General features: G+C 40.6%; 1 protein-coding gene across 1 annotated transcript in view; it reads right to left on the reverse strand.

Moving 5' to 3' along the window:
- ASAP2 (ArfGAP with SH3 domain, ankyrin repeat and PH domain 2) overlaps positions 1-16,769 on the reverse strand; it is a 227,684-nt gene that overhangs the window by 63,012 nt on the left and 147,903 nt on the right. Inside the window, exons 8-9 of the mRNA XM_004373077.2 lie at positions 8,484-8,559; positions 8,095-8,181 (exon numbers count right to left, since the gene is read on the reverse strand). Coding sequence (XP_004373134.1) covers positions 8,095-8,181; positions 8,484-8,559 — 163 coding nt within the window. The remainder of the gene's footprint in view (positions 1-8,094; positions 8,182-8,483; positions 8,560-16,769) is intronic.

Genomic DNA, 16,769 nt, shown 5'->3' on the forward strand with positions numbered 1-16,769 from the left:
GGTTTGTATCCTGTTAATGCCATGTATTAAGGCCTGAAGTGTTGGTCCTATTTTTTCTTCTATGAACTTCATAGTTTCAGGCTTTATATTCAGGTTCACTGTGGTTTTTATTAGCATTTCCCTGATTACTAATGATGTTGAGCATCTTTTCATATGCATAATGGCCACTTATATATCTTCTTTGGTGAAATGTCTATTGAAATATTTTGCCCATTTTTTAATTGGGTTATTTGTCTTTTTATTGCTGAGCTGTAAAAGTTCTTTCTTTATATCTTCTGGATACTAGACCTTTATCAGATATATAATTTGCCAATATTTTCTCCCATTTTATGGGTAGTCTTTTTACTTTCTTGGTGGTGTCCTTTGAAACACAGAGAAGTTTTTAAATTTTTATGATGTTTGATTTATCTATTTTTTTTTCTTTTGCCACTTGTGCTTCTGGTGTCATATCTAAAAAACCACTGACTAATCCAAGGTCATGAAGATTTACTCCTTTTATTTTTTTAAGTTTTATAGTTTTAGCTCTTATAATTACATCTTTCATCCATTTTGAGTTAATTTTTATATGTAGTGTAAGGTAGGGATTCAACTTCATTCTTTTGCTTGTGGTTACCCAGTTATCCCAGACTCATTTCTTGAAAAGACTATTCTCTTCCTGTTACTTGTCTTGGCTCCCTTGTCGAAAATCAATTGACCATAAATGTAAGGGTTTATTTCTGAACTCTGAATTCTATTCCGTTGATCTACATGTCTGTTCTTACAGCAGTACCATACTGTCTTGATTATTGTAGCTTTGTAGTAAGTTTTTAAGTCACAAAGTTTGAGTCTTCCAACTTTTGTTCTTTTCAAGATTGTTTTAGGTATTCTGGGTCCATTGCATTTCTATATTAATTTTAAGACCAGCTTGTCAATTTCTGCAAAAAGGCAGCTGGGATTTTGACAGGTATTACATTGAATCTGTATATCAATTTGGAGAGTATTGCTTGATCTAAACAATATTAAATCTTCTAATCCATGAACATGGGATATCCAGCACTGATTTTTTTTTTTAAACTCCATGATATGTATTAGAGAAATGCAAAGAAATATCTTTATCTGAACAATCAACAATGTGTTTAGGCACTCCATTATTAAACTGAAAACAGACCCTGAGCAAGCTGACACAAAATGGGGGAAATAGTCTCATTTTCCAGAGAGTTCACCTAGCACCCATGCCTCTGGACAACCAGGGCAAACCTTTCATTCATGGGATGAGGTTGGTCCCATTTCTACAGTCTCTCAAAATGGCAGTATATTAGCACTAGAAATTTAGAGTAAAGCAATTTTAAACACTGCTAGGAATAAATGCAGTCAGTAGAGAAGAAATGGAGAAATACTGCTCACCTATATGAATCTCTGTGAATTACTAAAAATAAAACTGTCAAAAGACTAAATTGCACAACCAAGAAATAAGTCTTGATTTGGAAAGGAAAAAAAAAAATCTGCATAAAATAAGTGGTGAAATCAGGTGACAGCATTGCTAAAAGTGTTCATGCCAAGCATATTAATCAGAACGATATACAGGTCATATGAACAGGAATAAGGACATTCATCCTTTCAACAGAATCAGACCCTATGCCAGAAGTTAAGGAAGTTAAAGTTAAGGAAAAAACCTGTTTATTCTTTTCTTTAAACCTGGATTATCTTGAATCAATTTTAAAAAATCACAGGCTAATCTGAACCCAAGCTATCATGCAAAATTTTAAAATTTTTAAATAAGAGGAGTACCATCTTTTTACCATAAAATTGAACCTGCCTTAGAACAAATTATTTCAGAGTCCTCTAGGTGACGTCTAAGTGATCCAACAAGAACAGCCTTCTTCGCCTGTGTCAAACGCCTGATCAAGTGAAGGGATGATAGATGAAGTCAGCCCTTTCACATGACCAAGCCCTTCCACATGATTTTCAACTTAAACAAAACAGAAAAACCCATTGCCATCGAGTTGATTCTGACTCATAGCGACCCTACAGGACAGAGTAGAACTCCCCCATAGGGTTTCCAAGGAGTGGCTGGTGGATTTGAACTGCCAACCTTTTGGTTAGCAGCCTGAGCTCTTAACCACCGCGCCAAAAGAAAAGAACCTCTCTTTCTGGGGAGAAGGATAATCTAACATATAAAAGAGGCAACTGGCTAGAGCAGTCCACATTGCCCTGATTCTTGGAGACTCTCTGACGTACTTTGCATCTTCCCTAAGAGAGTTGAGGATAACCCAAGACTTGACTGAGAAAGCCTTACTAGGTGGAGACTGTATGTTTGAAGTACGTAGGTTAAGTGGCATTTTATGGGACCTCGGAAGCTCTCATAAAACTCTATCAATAGCCATAGAGCCATTAACCTATGACATCCTGCAAGTTATCAGGTACCCGGCACCGTCCATGACCTTATGTTTTGTGTGGCCTTTGGGTCCTGCCAAGACAGAAACTGCCCAGATGTGCAAGAGCCTTAATATGTGAAATCTTCAGGAAGGCGGAAAAGGACAATGTTGCATTCATTAAATATATTATATACATGTTCACTCATAGCATACGTTTCCCTGAGATATCTAAGGCTCTAGATATCACAGTTGCAATCATTCTCATCCAATGTGCTGAGCTACCAGTAAGAACCCTTCCACACCACAGCTGAGCCTCTTCCAATTTCCATGTGGTTGTAGGAACCAATGAAGAAAAAGCATGTGATCTTTGGTTGTATGGTTGATACATAAGGAACAGAATAAACATTTAATAAAAACTTTTACACTTTATCTGTTTTCCTCTCAGAAAGTCTGTGTTCAGGCAATTCTTGCGATCAATGAACTGCCAAAGAGTCATCGTTAGATGCTTAAAGTTTTTCTGTCAAGTGAGGGCCGTGATGTCTGACTCATTCACCATCTTCCAAAGGTACAACAGGTGTGTTTACCCACATGGACACAACTAGGAGCTGCAGGCTTTGCTAAGCAAGCACTGAGCCTTACTCTAAGAACAGTGTTTTCCAATCTTCTTATTACCACCTGTGTTGTTTGTTCTTTTCTGCCGTTGGGTCGATTCCAATTAATAGTGACCCCATTCTTCGTTATTTCTGGGCAATTTTTTAAAAAGATTCTGCCTAACACGACATGTTAAAGTCACATAATAAAGCTGAAAGAGAGCACGCTTGAAGTAGAACAGACCTGGGTTCAAATCCTGGCTCTGGTACTACTGAGCGAGCTCCAGCAAGTACATTTATCTTCCTATCTCAGTCTCTAGTTGTAAATGTGGGATAATACTATCTACCCTGTAAGCCTGTCATAAGGATTACTGACGACTGTAAAGTCCCTGGAAAAACCTGAAACATGTTGGCAAGTAAGAAATCCCATGCCCACAGGATGAGGGGCAAGGTGGAAAAGTGCTGATGCAGGACTAGAAAGAGGGAGGTGGGTGAGACTTAAAAGGCCGAGTCAGGAGCAAGGGGAACAGCCTAGAGCTGGGTACATTGTTGTTGTTGGTTGCCATTGAGTTGGTTCCGACTCATAGTGACCCCATGCACAACAGAAAGAAACACTTCCTGGCCCTGCACCATCCTCATAATTGTTGCTATGTTTCAGACCATTGTTGCAGCCACTGTGTCAATCCATCTCGATGAGAGTCTTCATCTTTTTTGCTGGCTCTCTACTAAGCATGATGCCTTTCTCCAGGGATTGGTCCCTCCTGATAACATGTCCAAAGTATGTGAGATGAAGTCTCGCCACCCTTGTGTCTAAGGAGCATTCTGGCTGTATTTCTTCCAAGACAGATTTGTTCATTCTTCTGGCAGTCCATGGTATATTTGATATTCTTCTTCGTCAACACCATAATTCAAAGGCATCAATTCTTCTTCAGTCTTCCTTATTAATTGTCTGGTTTTCACATGCATATGAGTCAACTGAAAATGTATGGCTTGGGTCAGGTGCACCTTAGAGCGGGGTGTGACCACTCCTTAAGTCAGAATGAAGAAGAGGGCAAAAATGGGAGCCAGAGGCATGAAGATAAGATTCCAGAGGACAAGCCAACAATGGAGAGTTAAGTGAGCAAGACATATCAGAGATAATAGCAACAATAACAACAGCATCTATTATTGTTCAACCACTAAGACTGTAAACTCTGTGAGAGTGGAGAATTTTGTCTCTTTTGTTTATTACTGTATCTTACTGCATCTAGGAGCTCAGTATTTGTTGGATGAATTAATGAACTTGTCTATTTATCAGGATAATGTGATAACTGCTTTACAGAAACTATCTTTTAGATCTCACAACTGTATGAGGTAGGCTATTATTCCTGTTTTACATATGAAGAGACCAAGGCATAGAGAGGTCAAGTAATTTGCCCAATGTCATACCGGTAGGAAGGAGAAGACCTAGGATCCAAACAGTAAGAACCACGCTCTTTCTGCTCTGCTAGACAGCTGCCCAGGCAAACCTTCTGTCCCAGTCAGAACTTGTCCAGTATCTCTACCTGCTAGAAGCCTAGCTCCTAACTATCCTTGAAATTCTCAGCTCGGGCATCACAGTCTCTGGGAAATCATTCCTAACACACACTTGCCATCCTCACACTGAGGAGACACTCCTTCTTGGAGCTGGTCGCCATTATAGCTCTCATCACACTGTACCCTCAATTACTTTTCCGTCCCCACCCCCAGACTGCATATCACCTGACAGGTGAGAAGTATGTCTACCCAACTCTGGTGTTTGGTTGTGCAGGGTCTGCCCTAGAGTAACTACTGAGAAAATGGTAGCTGAATGTATGAATCAATGAACAAGTCTTCTGCGGAGTCAGAAATGAAGGCCAGGACAGGCAAGATGGTGCTAAATGTGTGAATCAATGAACAAGTCTTCTACTGAGTCAGCAATGAAGGCCAGGCCAGGCCAGGCAAAATGGTAGCTGAATGGTGAATCAATGAACAGGTCTTCCACTGAGTCAGAAATGAAGGCCAGGACAGGCAAGCCAGGAGCTGGGCAGGAGAGGCAGGAAAGTAGACACCTGGCCAGAAGCAATAACTAGGTTTCAGACTAAGCTCAGATGTGGGCATGGTAAGATATGCAAATCTAGACCAGAAAAGCCAGAGACAGCACAACACATCCTACTAGTCACAGACACTTAAAAAGGGGGAAGCAAAACTGACAAACAGAAAAAGACCACACGTGTGATCTCTGAAGTGGAAAAATCATACCGTTTCAGCGTTTGGACCTACCAAGACCATAGGCCACAGCCTGAATCCTGCCCCCAGTAGCATAAGTCTGGGTTCTCAACATCAAACAGTAGACAAAGAACTTGCCAGTAGAAGTGTTTCCTAAAGAATTCACCAGTACTGCAGTGGGATCTGTCCCACCAGAACTCCGCTGAGATGGACACATGTGGGATGAGGAAAGCAGAAGGAAAGGCTGACGGGGAGAAAGCCCATGTGAAAATTAGCAGTATTTAAGGGTTTTAATTTTACGGAACAGATCTTTCCAAAAATCAAATTGTATAATGCATATATGGGTATTCACTGAACAATTCTTTGAACTTTTCTGTAAGTCTGAGGATTTTTATACTAAAATGATGGAAGAATCAAAGAGTAGTATCCTCTTTACAGAAAGCAGAAAATATTAAGAACAAAATAAGACTGTCAGTGGGGGTACCCTGGGATCACAATGGTATAATGTTGATACACAGCCACAGGATGACAAAGAAGAGCAGTCCAAAGCCACCATACTATAATTGCCACCTTCTTCACTTAGACCAAATGACTGATGTTTGAGATTCACAGGAAGAAAATAAGGAGCAGTGGCTCTTGCTAACCATCAGTGCAGTTTCTTTGGGGGCACATTACCTAATTTTTATGAACAGTAATTTCATTGTCAAAATTTTTATATTGCTGAATAAAAACCATCAACACCTTCAGTTTTCTAAGTCACAGAAAAGAATCCAACCAAAGGAAATGAGAGCTTAAACAACAAACATGTCCAAATGTTCAATTCTCTTTGTAAGTACAGGGACACAAGATAAAAGCCCAGTCATAACCCGTCATAAAAATTATTAAAAATATGTAAAATATAATTTATACACATTCGATTACTTGTAATTGTGTTCAAAAATGTCCAATTTATAGACTATCATAATCAAAAAGCAACAGAGCATAATATACAGAAAATCCAACACATTCACAACCATGAGATTGGTGAGTTTGGTCTTGGTGAGTAGCCAGTTGGGCATAAAAGCAAGGAGGAGCAGTAAAGAAGATTCATTTGACTCCCCTGTGTAATGTGGGGAAGATGGGCTGGTCAACAATAACCACAAAAAACAACAAACCATAAAAGACCTCTGGTCTGTGCTGGTAAATTTTTTATAGTTTTCTGCAAAGCCATAAATAACCAGCTCCTGACAACCGCCAGTTTTCCCAAACCTCCTAATTCCGCACAGCAAAAGCAAACACAGACCTTGCCCTATGCCCTAAGGGCTACTTAACTCCAGCATTTGCTTTGCCTTATTTAAACCTGGAGATTTGCTTTACCAATTTGATTCGGATTCTATGATAAAGGCTACTCTCAACCATGACCAGTCAATGCACTGGCTGGCATTCTGCCACCCAAGCCTAGCACTACCTCTTCTAGTTACAATTAGGTTACTGTTTTCTCTGTACTCCAAATTCTTTTTTCTTTTCTCTGCTTATATTTCAGGTTTAGGAATAACAAATCCTTCAGGATCCATATTCTCTAAACTGGGAAGAAGTCAACATGTGGGTAATTTCTAGCATTACGTATAACCTCAATCTGCCAGTCTTTCACTTAGCTGACCCATGATTACTGAGAATCTACTAAGTGAGAGTCATGGCCCCACAGTGTGATGGCGGGAAAGGCACAGAAGGCAGGTGGGCATCCCCAAGCTGCCCAGAGCTGAGCTGGAGAAAAAGCATCTGCACACTTGAAGATGAAGCCGAGAATCCAAAGAGCAATACACTGTGATTGAAATAAGTCTTTTAAACAGAATGTGCTATATGAACTCAGATCACTGTGGGCTGGGGTGATCAGGGGTAGGACTCAAGATGGACTAGAAGGATGTATGGAATTCAATCATGCAGTGAAGAGGCGGGGAGCAAGATGCTCCATCTTTACAAAGGAGCAAAAGCTAAAGTGTAAATGTGGAAAATTTCTATTTTACTAATATCTACATTCAAAATCGTTAGTCTTTAATAAAATTTGCCACTATTGAAAGATTAAAATTAAAAACACTACTAGTCATTAATATATGATGAAGGTATCTTTTTTTAACATTTATGAAGAAAGCATGCAAAAATTCTCCAATTTATTAAAATATGAACTACTTACTCTCCTAGACTTCGGTCACAAAAGGTAAATGCATTTGGAGGAAAAACAACAATATACAGTTATAGTATAAGAACTTAAAACAGTGTGGAGCATACCAAACTGCCAAGAGTGAATTTTATGCTCTGCTAAACAGTTAAATAGTTATTTTTCTAAAATCTACTAGATACACATTTAGACACATTCCTTTATTAACAAGGAGGTAGACTTATGTTTTAATATTCATACTGTAATACCCACATTGTAACTGACGTATCATAAAATGACCTAAAAAATTTACCTTGTAATAGTTTGATTTTTTTTTAATGAGCCCCAAAACACAAATTATCACTGTTGATGTGTTAGCATGCAGAGAACTCATTAAATGAAAGAGATGATGCAAAACAAACAAAACCCTAAGGCTTTCTGACCCATCACAAAGCGGCTGTAAGAGAACCTAAGTCTGTACATCATATAGAACACACAAGCTCAGGGCTGGAAGAGACTCAGATGGTCACCTGTTACGTGTCTTATGCCCAAATGGGCAGAGTCCAAATATATCAGGTCAGGGAAACCAAAAAGTTCTAGTAACAAAATGGCATAAATAACAAGTGCTCCTCCATGAGACAGAGACACTGAGAGCTACTCATCCAGCAACTGATACAGCAAAGAGGTTAACACACTGCTTCCTTCAGGAAATAAACATATTCCTCCCTTCCCAAAGCGTTCTGAGACACAGGTAAAAAATAAGGAATCTTTCAAGTTTAAAACCCCTCACCTCTTTCTGTTCAACTTGCAATGCTGATTTTAAAATATCTCGAAGCTGTATCAACTGCCTTCTTTCTTCATCCTGGGCCTGTTTGATCTTTAAAAAAAAAAAGTAAACAAATGAGAGAAGGTAAGATTGCAGTGACAGTGAAATGCTGGAATTCACAGGGCATTGCCACGGAAATGCAACAAATAACTCCCTCACCAGTTTAAACCTGCCCTCTGATCAAGACACTTGAAGACTGGGAACTCCACACCATGCTCTTCATGGCACTAAAGGGCTATTGGTTTCTGGGTAGCACACCATGCAAACATCAGATCATATGAAGTGACATTTAAATGAAAATGTTTGCTGCATAAAAACTGCTTCAACACCCATGTGGGAGGGAAGCTACTTACCGTGTGAAGATCTGTTGAAAGTGTTTCAATGGAAGGTTTGAGGCTTTCAACTGCTTTTAGTCCATCCTGGAAAAAACTAGAGGAAAAAAAAAGAAAAACACAGACTGTACTTCATTAACAAGAAAACAATTTTGTTAGATGGAGAGAAAAAACTTCAAAGGAAAGGGGAGTGGTTCTGTAATTCCTAGGGGAAAAGATAGGATGAACAAAACCTTAAAAGTGTCAGGCAAACCAAGAGTAAAATAACACTTAAAGTTAGGAGAAGTGAACAGAAAAGGAAATGCAGAAAGTCTAAGTGTTTGTGATTTTTCTTGACCCACATAAAATGAGACCTAAATTTTCAGTTCATAATGAGGAACAGGATTCCAATGCTGACTGGCAGCAATGGCTCACTTGGTTCAGAGGTCTCCTACGTATCCAAATGGAAGAGTCTGAGGCCAGAAAGGACACGGGGTGAAAACAAAGAGTAAGACACTAAGGAATTTCCTCGACAGGAGATGGTGAGGTAGAAAGGAGAAGGAATGCAGGAAAAAAAAACTGAGCAATTTTGATGCACATGAAAGGCCAGGCTCCGTCTGCGGAGTAGGAAAATGTGGTTGAAGAGTTTGAGATCAGGTATCAAAAGGAATCTTTTTTTTTTTGTAAGCTCAGAACACAACGCTTGTGAAGTCATTTATAACAAGTGATTCAGGAAATACAGCTGCCAACAGAAGCTAGACAAGTTTTTGTGCAGCAACAGTAGCCACCGCCTCTGCAACGTGCTGCGTGTAACTCTTTGGAGGAGGAATGAAGAATGGCCTCCCGCTGCACTGAGGATAAAGTTCAAACCTGTAACAAGGCCCATAATGCCGTGTGATCTGGCCCCTGCCTATGCCTCCAGCCTTATTCCACACCATGTGCCCCCTTCATTCACATTCACTTCATTCATTAGGTTCCAGACACCGGGCTTCCTCTCTTCTCCATTTGCCGCCAAATTCTTCCTGCCTCAGCTTTGTATGTGCTGATTCTCTCCCTAAATGCTTCTCCCTGAAGCAAGTCCGTTTCACCTGGATGATTCCCACTCCCTCTTCAAGTTAATGATCACCTCCTTAGTGAAGCCTTTCATGACCCTTACTTTAAATGAAGTCTCCTTGCTATATTCTCAGAGCACTCTGCATTTTTGCTTCAAAACACTTAGACAAATTGCAACTACGTATTTGTTAGTGTGATTATTTAAAATATAATTCACCCATCAGATGTGATGTTCCAGCAGAGTAAGGACAAGATACCCACAAAGCCTGGCACATTTTAAGCACACAATATCTGTTGAATGAAGAAAGAATTTACTGAAGGAAGAAAGGAGAGTTAACAACTTCTGCCAATTTATTGGGTACCAGGGAAACTATCTTCCAAAACTGACCTGGGTTTCACAGGTGTTCATGTGCACTGATGTTTCCTTCTTTTAAACTAAGCAATGGTCCTGTAGGACTTCCCCCACATCAAGTTTGTCACAAACAGGTGGGCTTGTGAAAACAATGGAGTGCAGTACTTAATACAATAATTTCAAGGAGGAGGAAAAATCCATTGCCCGTCAAGTCGATTCCGACTCCTAGCGACCCCACAGGAGAGAGGAGAACTGCCCCATACGGTTTCCAAGGAGCGGATGGTGGATTCGAACTGCTGACCTTTTGGTTAGTAGACGAACGCTTAACTCACTGTGCCACCAGGGATCCAAGGAGGAGGAAAGGGTATGGGTTACGAATCACTACTAGCTACTTATTAAGTCATAGAGGCTGGACTATTAGAATTTTTTTTACCTTAATATATGCATAATACTTTATATTGTTATTCCTACATTTTACCTTTTTTTTTTTTCCTGAGTATAGACTATGCTTTGGTTTATCAATTATGTCAGAGTTATAATTATTTATCCACATGTCTGTTTCCAGTGTGACCCCCTCCAGGGCAGGAATGCTGTGTATTACTATCTCTGTGCCTGCCACTCCCAGCACAGTGGCCAGCACATAGCAGGTGCTCCTTTTAAATTGAAAAGGAAATTTAGAAGCACAATTACAGAGATGCAGGAGTGAGAAACTGAACTTTTCCCCTCTTGTCCTGAATTCTTGTGGTTCTTAAGTTCTGTTTTACTCATATTTTTTCTTTATGTAAATATTTCCTTAATCACTTCAAATTCTTGTAAAATTGGTAGGAAAAAGTGAGCCTGAGAGTAAGAGGAGGAGGAGGAAAGGGAGGGGAAGAAAGAGCAAGAGAGGTAGTTCTAGGATGTTGTTGTTAGCTGCTGTCCAGTCTATTCCAACCCATGGCAACACCATGTGTACAGAGCAGTTTTCAAAGCTGTGACCTTTGGGAAGCAGATCACCAGGCCTATCTCCTGAAGTCCTTCTGGATGAATTCAAACCACCAACCTTTCGTCTAGTAGCTGAGCACTTAACCATTTGCACCACCCAGAGAAGCACAGTTCTAGGATGTTGTGTTGTTATTAGGTACCGTTGAGTTGATTCTAACTCACAGTGACCCCATGTGACAGAGTACAACTGCCCCATAGGCTAGGCTGTAATCTTTACAGAAGTAGATCGCCAAGTCTTTCTCCTGAGGAGCCACTGAGTGGGTTTGAACCACCAACTTTTTGGTTAGCAGCCAAGTGCTTACCTGCTGCACCACCAGGGCTCCTAGATCTATGATTGGAGTAAAAAATACTACAGATAAATATACAGAAGTGCTCCTGGGGAACGGGAACACCTGCACAGCTCTGAGAAATCTTTCCAACCTGACAACTCTCCCTCTGGTGAGAGAGAGCCCTGTAGGGGACTCAAGTGCTCAGAGATGTGTCTTTTTCACAAACATTATTCTCAGAGTGCCACTGGACAGTGAGCTTGGAATAATAAGAGAAATTTAGGTTCTATCGTTTTAACAGTCCAGCCAATCTTGACTATCACCTAGAAAACATCTACCTGCTGATTTTCAAAATTCCTCTTTTGTACCGCCTCTATTTAGGCATGTTTTGGTACCTGGACATACCTTCAAAACGAAACCAACCCTGTCATCAGGGAAAGCAAAGAGGAGCACAGTCACTCTGCTTCACTATTACCACTGTGACATTCCTCAGTACAAATACCTGGCAAATTTTTCTTAACCTTTTGGGTAACACAATTATTTTCTACTTCAAATTTTTTGTTGATACCATGTGTTTTCATTAATGGAAGCATGCTGAATCATTGAGTGTGTCTGAAATTTTGCTGGGTAGTATGGATTTTTTTTTCTTCCCTCCTCCCACAAGCCTGCTCTAAACGTTTAGTGGTACATATGAAGTACCACCAATTATACCACAGAGTCCCCACCGGGGTCTACTGGTACATATGTGTAACAAATAAAAATTTTCAAAATTTCTATTTTTCCTACCAAAAATTGAGACACCTCATACAATACCCTGTAAAAACAGTTATTTGTGGCACGTGCCCGTTCCTTCAGTTTCAAACAGTCATAAAGGTCCCTGCCTTGCAGCAGTGTGCACTGTCAATGGTACAGCAGCTTCCCAACAAACCCCAGAAGCCTAAGAAGTTCATGGTCGTTATATGTACCACTGGGCATGAAAGGATTAAGCTGAACCCATTAATATTTTCCCAAGCTTCATTAACTTCTACCATCAACATTACCAAATATCAAATTTTCGTTTTTATTAAACATTTTCTATTCTATGTGACCAAATTCTCAAGCCCTTAAAATATAACCTGATGCCATCAGTTCGATTCTGACTTATGGTGACTCTATGTGCTTCAGAGTAAACCACTCCATAGGGTTTTTAATGGAAGTAGATTGCTGGGCCTTTCTTCTACAGCGCCACTTGATGGATGTGAACCACCAACCTTCCAGTCAGCAGCTGAGTGCCAACTCTTTGTCCCACCCAGGGACCTTTAAAATAAAACCACTTGGATTTATCAGGTTCCTGAGTGGCACAAATGGTTTGCTCTCGCGGCTACTAACCAAAAGGTTGGCGGTTCAAACCCACCAGGCCACACCACGGAAGAAAGGCCTGGTGATCTGCTTCCATAAAGATTACAGCCAAGAAAAGTCTATGGAGTAGTTCTACTCTGTAACACATGGGGTTGGGGTTACCATGAGTTGGAATTGACTCAACAGCAACAGGTTTATTTAAATTCATACTTCAAGTTCCCACTAAGACCCGGTGATGGTTAAGGTTGTGTGTCTACTTGGCTGGGCCATGATTCTCAGTGTTTTGGCAGTCATATGATGTGATCACTACCATGATGAGATCTGATATACTGTCATCACCTCCATGATGGGATCTGCTGTGAGTAGCCAATTGGGCGTGTGGCCTGTATCGAATATAAGTGGACATTCTGGCAAGGCTCTGGGCTTTTGCTCACTCTGGATCTTGCAGCTGGCTCCTGTTCATCTGACCTCCAGTTCCTGGGACTTGAGCTAGCAGCTTACCTGCTGTCTTGCCTGCTGATCTTGGGATTTGTCGATCTTCACAGCCTGTGAGCAAGAGCTCTCTGCTCTCTGACCTGCTGATCTTGGGTTTGCCAGCCCCTGCAGCTACATGAATCAGGAGAAGCCTCTATCCTGACCCACAGACTTGGGACATTCCAGTCTCTACAACCATGTCAGCCATTTCCTTAAGTCTCTCTATATACACTGTACTGGTTTTGTTTCTCTAGAGAACCCAGCCTAAGGCAGACCCCTTCCCAAGCATGAGTGGCCTCTCCCTCTCTGGACTCCCATGGCATCTTGTTCAGTTCTCTCTTACAGCCTTTACAACACCACACACTATCCTCCCATCTGTTGACCAATCTGGCTGTCTGCACCCTGCCCATCCTCTCACCATATAAGCTTCCCTGAGGCACCTGGGTCCATGTCTCATTCAACTTTATATCCCAAGTTCATCAAGCAACCACTGGTCACCGTGGTTCTCAACAGGTATTTGCTCAAAGAATAAATACAATCAACACTCACTCTCATTGCCACCTTTTTTTTTTGTTACTGTTTTAAAGACCACCCTATTCAATCTTTATCAGCAAAAATTAATAACAAAATTTTCAGGCTCATTCAGGAACTACACAGAGATACAAATTTTTTCCTTAAATGAAAGAAAAGACAAACATGAAGAATTCTTCAAGAACTATTAAAGCAAAATGAGAAAAAAGCAAAATGCATATCTACATAGTTCTTGGAGTCCCTGGGTGATGCAAACAGTTAACGTGTTCAGCTGCTAACCTAAAGTTTGGAGGTTTGAATTCATCCAGAGGCACCTCAGAAGAAAGGCCTGGTGATCCATTTTAGACAAAAAAAAATTCAGCCACTGATAACCGTATGGAGTACAGTTTTACTTTGATACACATGGGGTGGCCAGGAGTCAGAATTGACCAGACAGTAACTGGAAGAAGAAGAAGCAGTTTTAAGGATCAACACCCAAGCAAGACTCCTAGAATCTAGTTTACACAAAGTAGCCTCTTCACAACTACAGAGAACAACAGAGTGTTGTGCTAAGGGTGCTGGCTAAGTAGGTGTGTCTCTGCTCATCAGGGCACAGCACTCATGAAGCAAAAGTGTGCTTTTAGGGATGATAAGCAGAGACTGGACACATTAAATGAGGGAATGCAAAGGAACCACCATATGTGTACACACACGCATGGCCACAAGCTCTTTGTGTCTAACGGCTGCAACTCAGGCCCCATGTTTTATCCCAAAAAATATTAATAAAGAGTTCAAGCTGTTCAAATAATGTGAACAGCATGCAGCATATGTATTCTCTCCCTCTCATCCAAATAGGAAGTAATGGAAGACTCATCATTTTAAAAGGTTACTGAGCTCATGCCCATAAAAGGCCAACTACTTCACTCTTCCACAACTGGTCTGTTGCTACCCAACTGATCAGTTTGGGCAAAATAAAGGGAAAAGAAAAAAAGGAAATCCCAGAATAGCATCTTAGAAATAAAATATCGGCAAGGAAGCGACCCACTTCCTAAATAGTCTCACATAAGGTTATAAGGATAGGAACTGAAAAAGTACTTTGCATGTTAATCACAAAGTTAGGATTTTGAGTCTCTGTAAAACAACTCATCCTGAATATTCCACAAATGAGGGCTCTTTTTCCACCCCGAGACTGTTTTTCCAAGTGTAGAGCTCTTCATTTAACCTGAATGAATCACTCAGCACATCTTCCTTTGCTGTTTGACCTCAATCGCCTTAGAAATGCAACGTCATCAAAGATGTATTAAGAATTCCAAAGCAGACCTCAGTTCCATTCAACGGTGCAACTGACTTCTGCAAATACACGGCAGGTAAATGCACCAGGCACTGTAGATAAAAGCAAAACAAAACAAAAAACACAGTCCCTTCCCTTACAGAGTCCAGTGGGAGACACAGACATAGGTACAGTGGTAACACAGAAGGAAGAGAAGTAATTTCATCACTGGAAGACAAGAATGACGTCAAAGTAGAAATTATATATGAGCTAGGCCTTAGGGATGGACAAAAGTTTGGGAGGAGGGCACAGAGGGAAAAGAATCACAGAAAAAGAACAAAGGTACAACACGTAGGGGCAGACATGTTTAGGGAAAGGTAAGTAGGTCGGTGTGGCAATTCAACCTCCAAAACATTTTTCCAATCAGTCCACTACCCTCCACCTCCACTGTTACCAGTCTATGCCAAGACATAATCATCTTTGGACTGAACTAGGATGGGAGCTGTCCACTAAGTGATCATCCCACACCACTCTTGTCCCATTTGATTCCTTATCCAGGGAGTAACCTTGTTAAAATAGAAATGGGTCAGAGAACTTTTCCCACCACTCATTTCATCACACTGTTTTGTTTTTTTTTCCATAGCCACGTTCACTACCTAAAATCTATTTATATATTTATTCACATGCTCATCATTTGCCTCCCCCAACAGAACTGAAGGACTAAGAGGTCAAGAACTTGGTTTCCCTCCCCATCATATCATCAGAGCCTCAACGATGCCTGGCACACAGCAGGAGATCAACAAAGACATACTGAATGAATTTCTTGCTTAAAACTTTTCAAGAGTTTCCCAACACACTTAGAATAAAACCTAAAACCTTTGGAATTCTAGCATCTAGTCCAGTGCCTGACGTATAACACATACTGAATAAAAGTTTGTTGGGTGAATGAGTGAAGGAGCCAGGGGCCTGTTTATATTAGAGGGTGGGTGTCATGGCTTAGAAGCAGGGTGAGGTTTAGGAGGGAAACAAGGCTGAGAGATGAGGGCCAGACTGTAAGGACTAATGTAGATGGAAGGGGCCCTGGTGGAACAATAGTTAAGCACTTGGCTGCGAAAGATTGGTGGTCGGAACCGATGAGCCGCCCTGTGGGAGAAAAGACCTGGTGATCTCCTCCCGTGAAAACTACAGCCTAGAAAACCCTATGAGGCAGTTCTACTCTGTCCTATAGGTTTGCTATAAGTCGGAATCGACTTGACAGCACAACAACAACAAATACCTATGATGAAGCCCTGGTGACACAATGGGTAAGTGTGCTCAACTGCTAACCAAAAGGTGTGGCAGTTCAAACCCACCCAGCGGCTCCTTGGGGAAAAGACCTGGCAATCTGCTTCCATAGAGAGTACAGCCTAGGAAACCCTATTGGGTAACTCTACTCTGTCACACTGGGTCGCTATGAGTCACAATTGATTTGATGGCATTCAATAACAACAACGTATACAGCAAAGCTGAGTCCCTGAGGTAGTCCTTCAACAGGTAAGTTTCTCATTCTCGTCTACATATAGCCTCCTTTGCTTGTCACTACCATTTGCTTTACAGGATAATATATGAAAGCATTTTCTTAATTTAATGCATTGCATTAACACCATCTCACTTCTCTTTTAACAAAGAATATCTGAGAATCATGTGTTAGATCACACTAGTATGTTCCTCTTAAAAATAAATAAATAAAAGAGCAAAAATATATCCGATAATTGTTATGGATTGAACTGTGTTCCCCCAAACTTTGTGTTGGAATCCTAACCCCTATACCTGTGGATGCAATTGCATTTGGGAATAAGGTTTTCTTTGTTATGTTAGTGAGGTCATATCAATGTAGGGTGAGTCTTAAACCTAATGACTTTTTTAAATTTTTTTTATTTTTATTGTACTTCAGGTGAAGGTTTACAGAACAAATAGTTTCTCATGAAACAGCAGTACACATATAGTTTTATGATATTGGTTAACAACCACACGACATGTCAACCCTCTCCCTTCTTGACCTTTTTTTTTTTTTTTGGTGAAAATATACATAGCCAAAGATA

The sequence above is a fragment of the Trichechus manatus genome, unplaced genomic scaffold (assembly GCF_000243295.1).
Source record: "Trichechus manatus latirostris isolate Lorelei unplaced genomic scaffold, TriManLat1.0 scaffold00023, whole genome shotgun sequence".
NCBI lineage: Eukaryota > Metazoa > Chordata > Mammalia > Sirenia > Trichechidae > Trichechus > Trichechus manatus.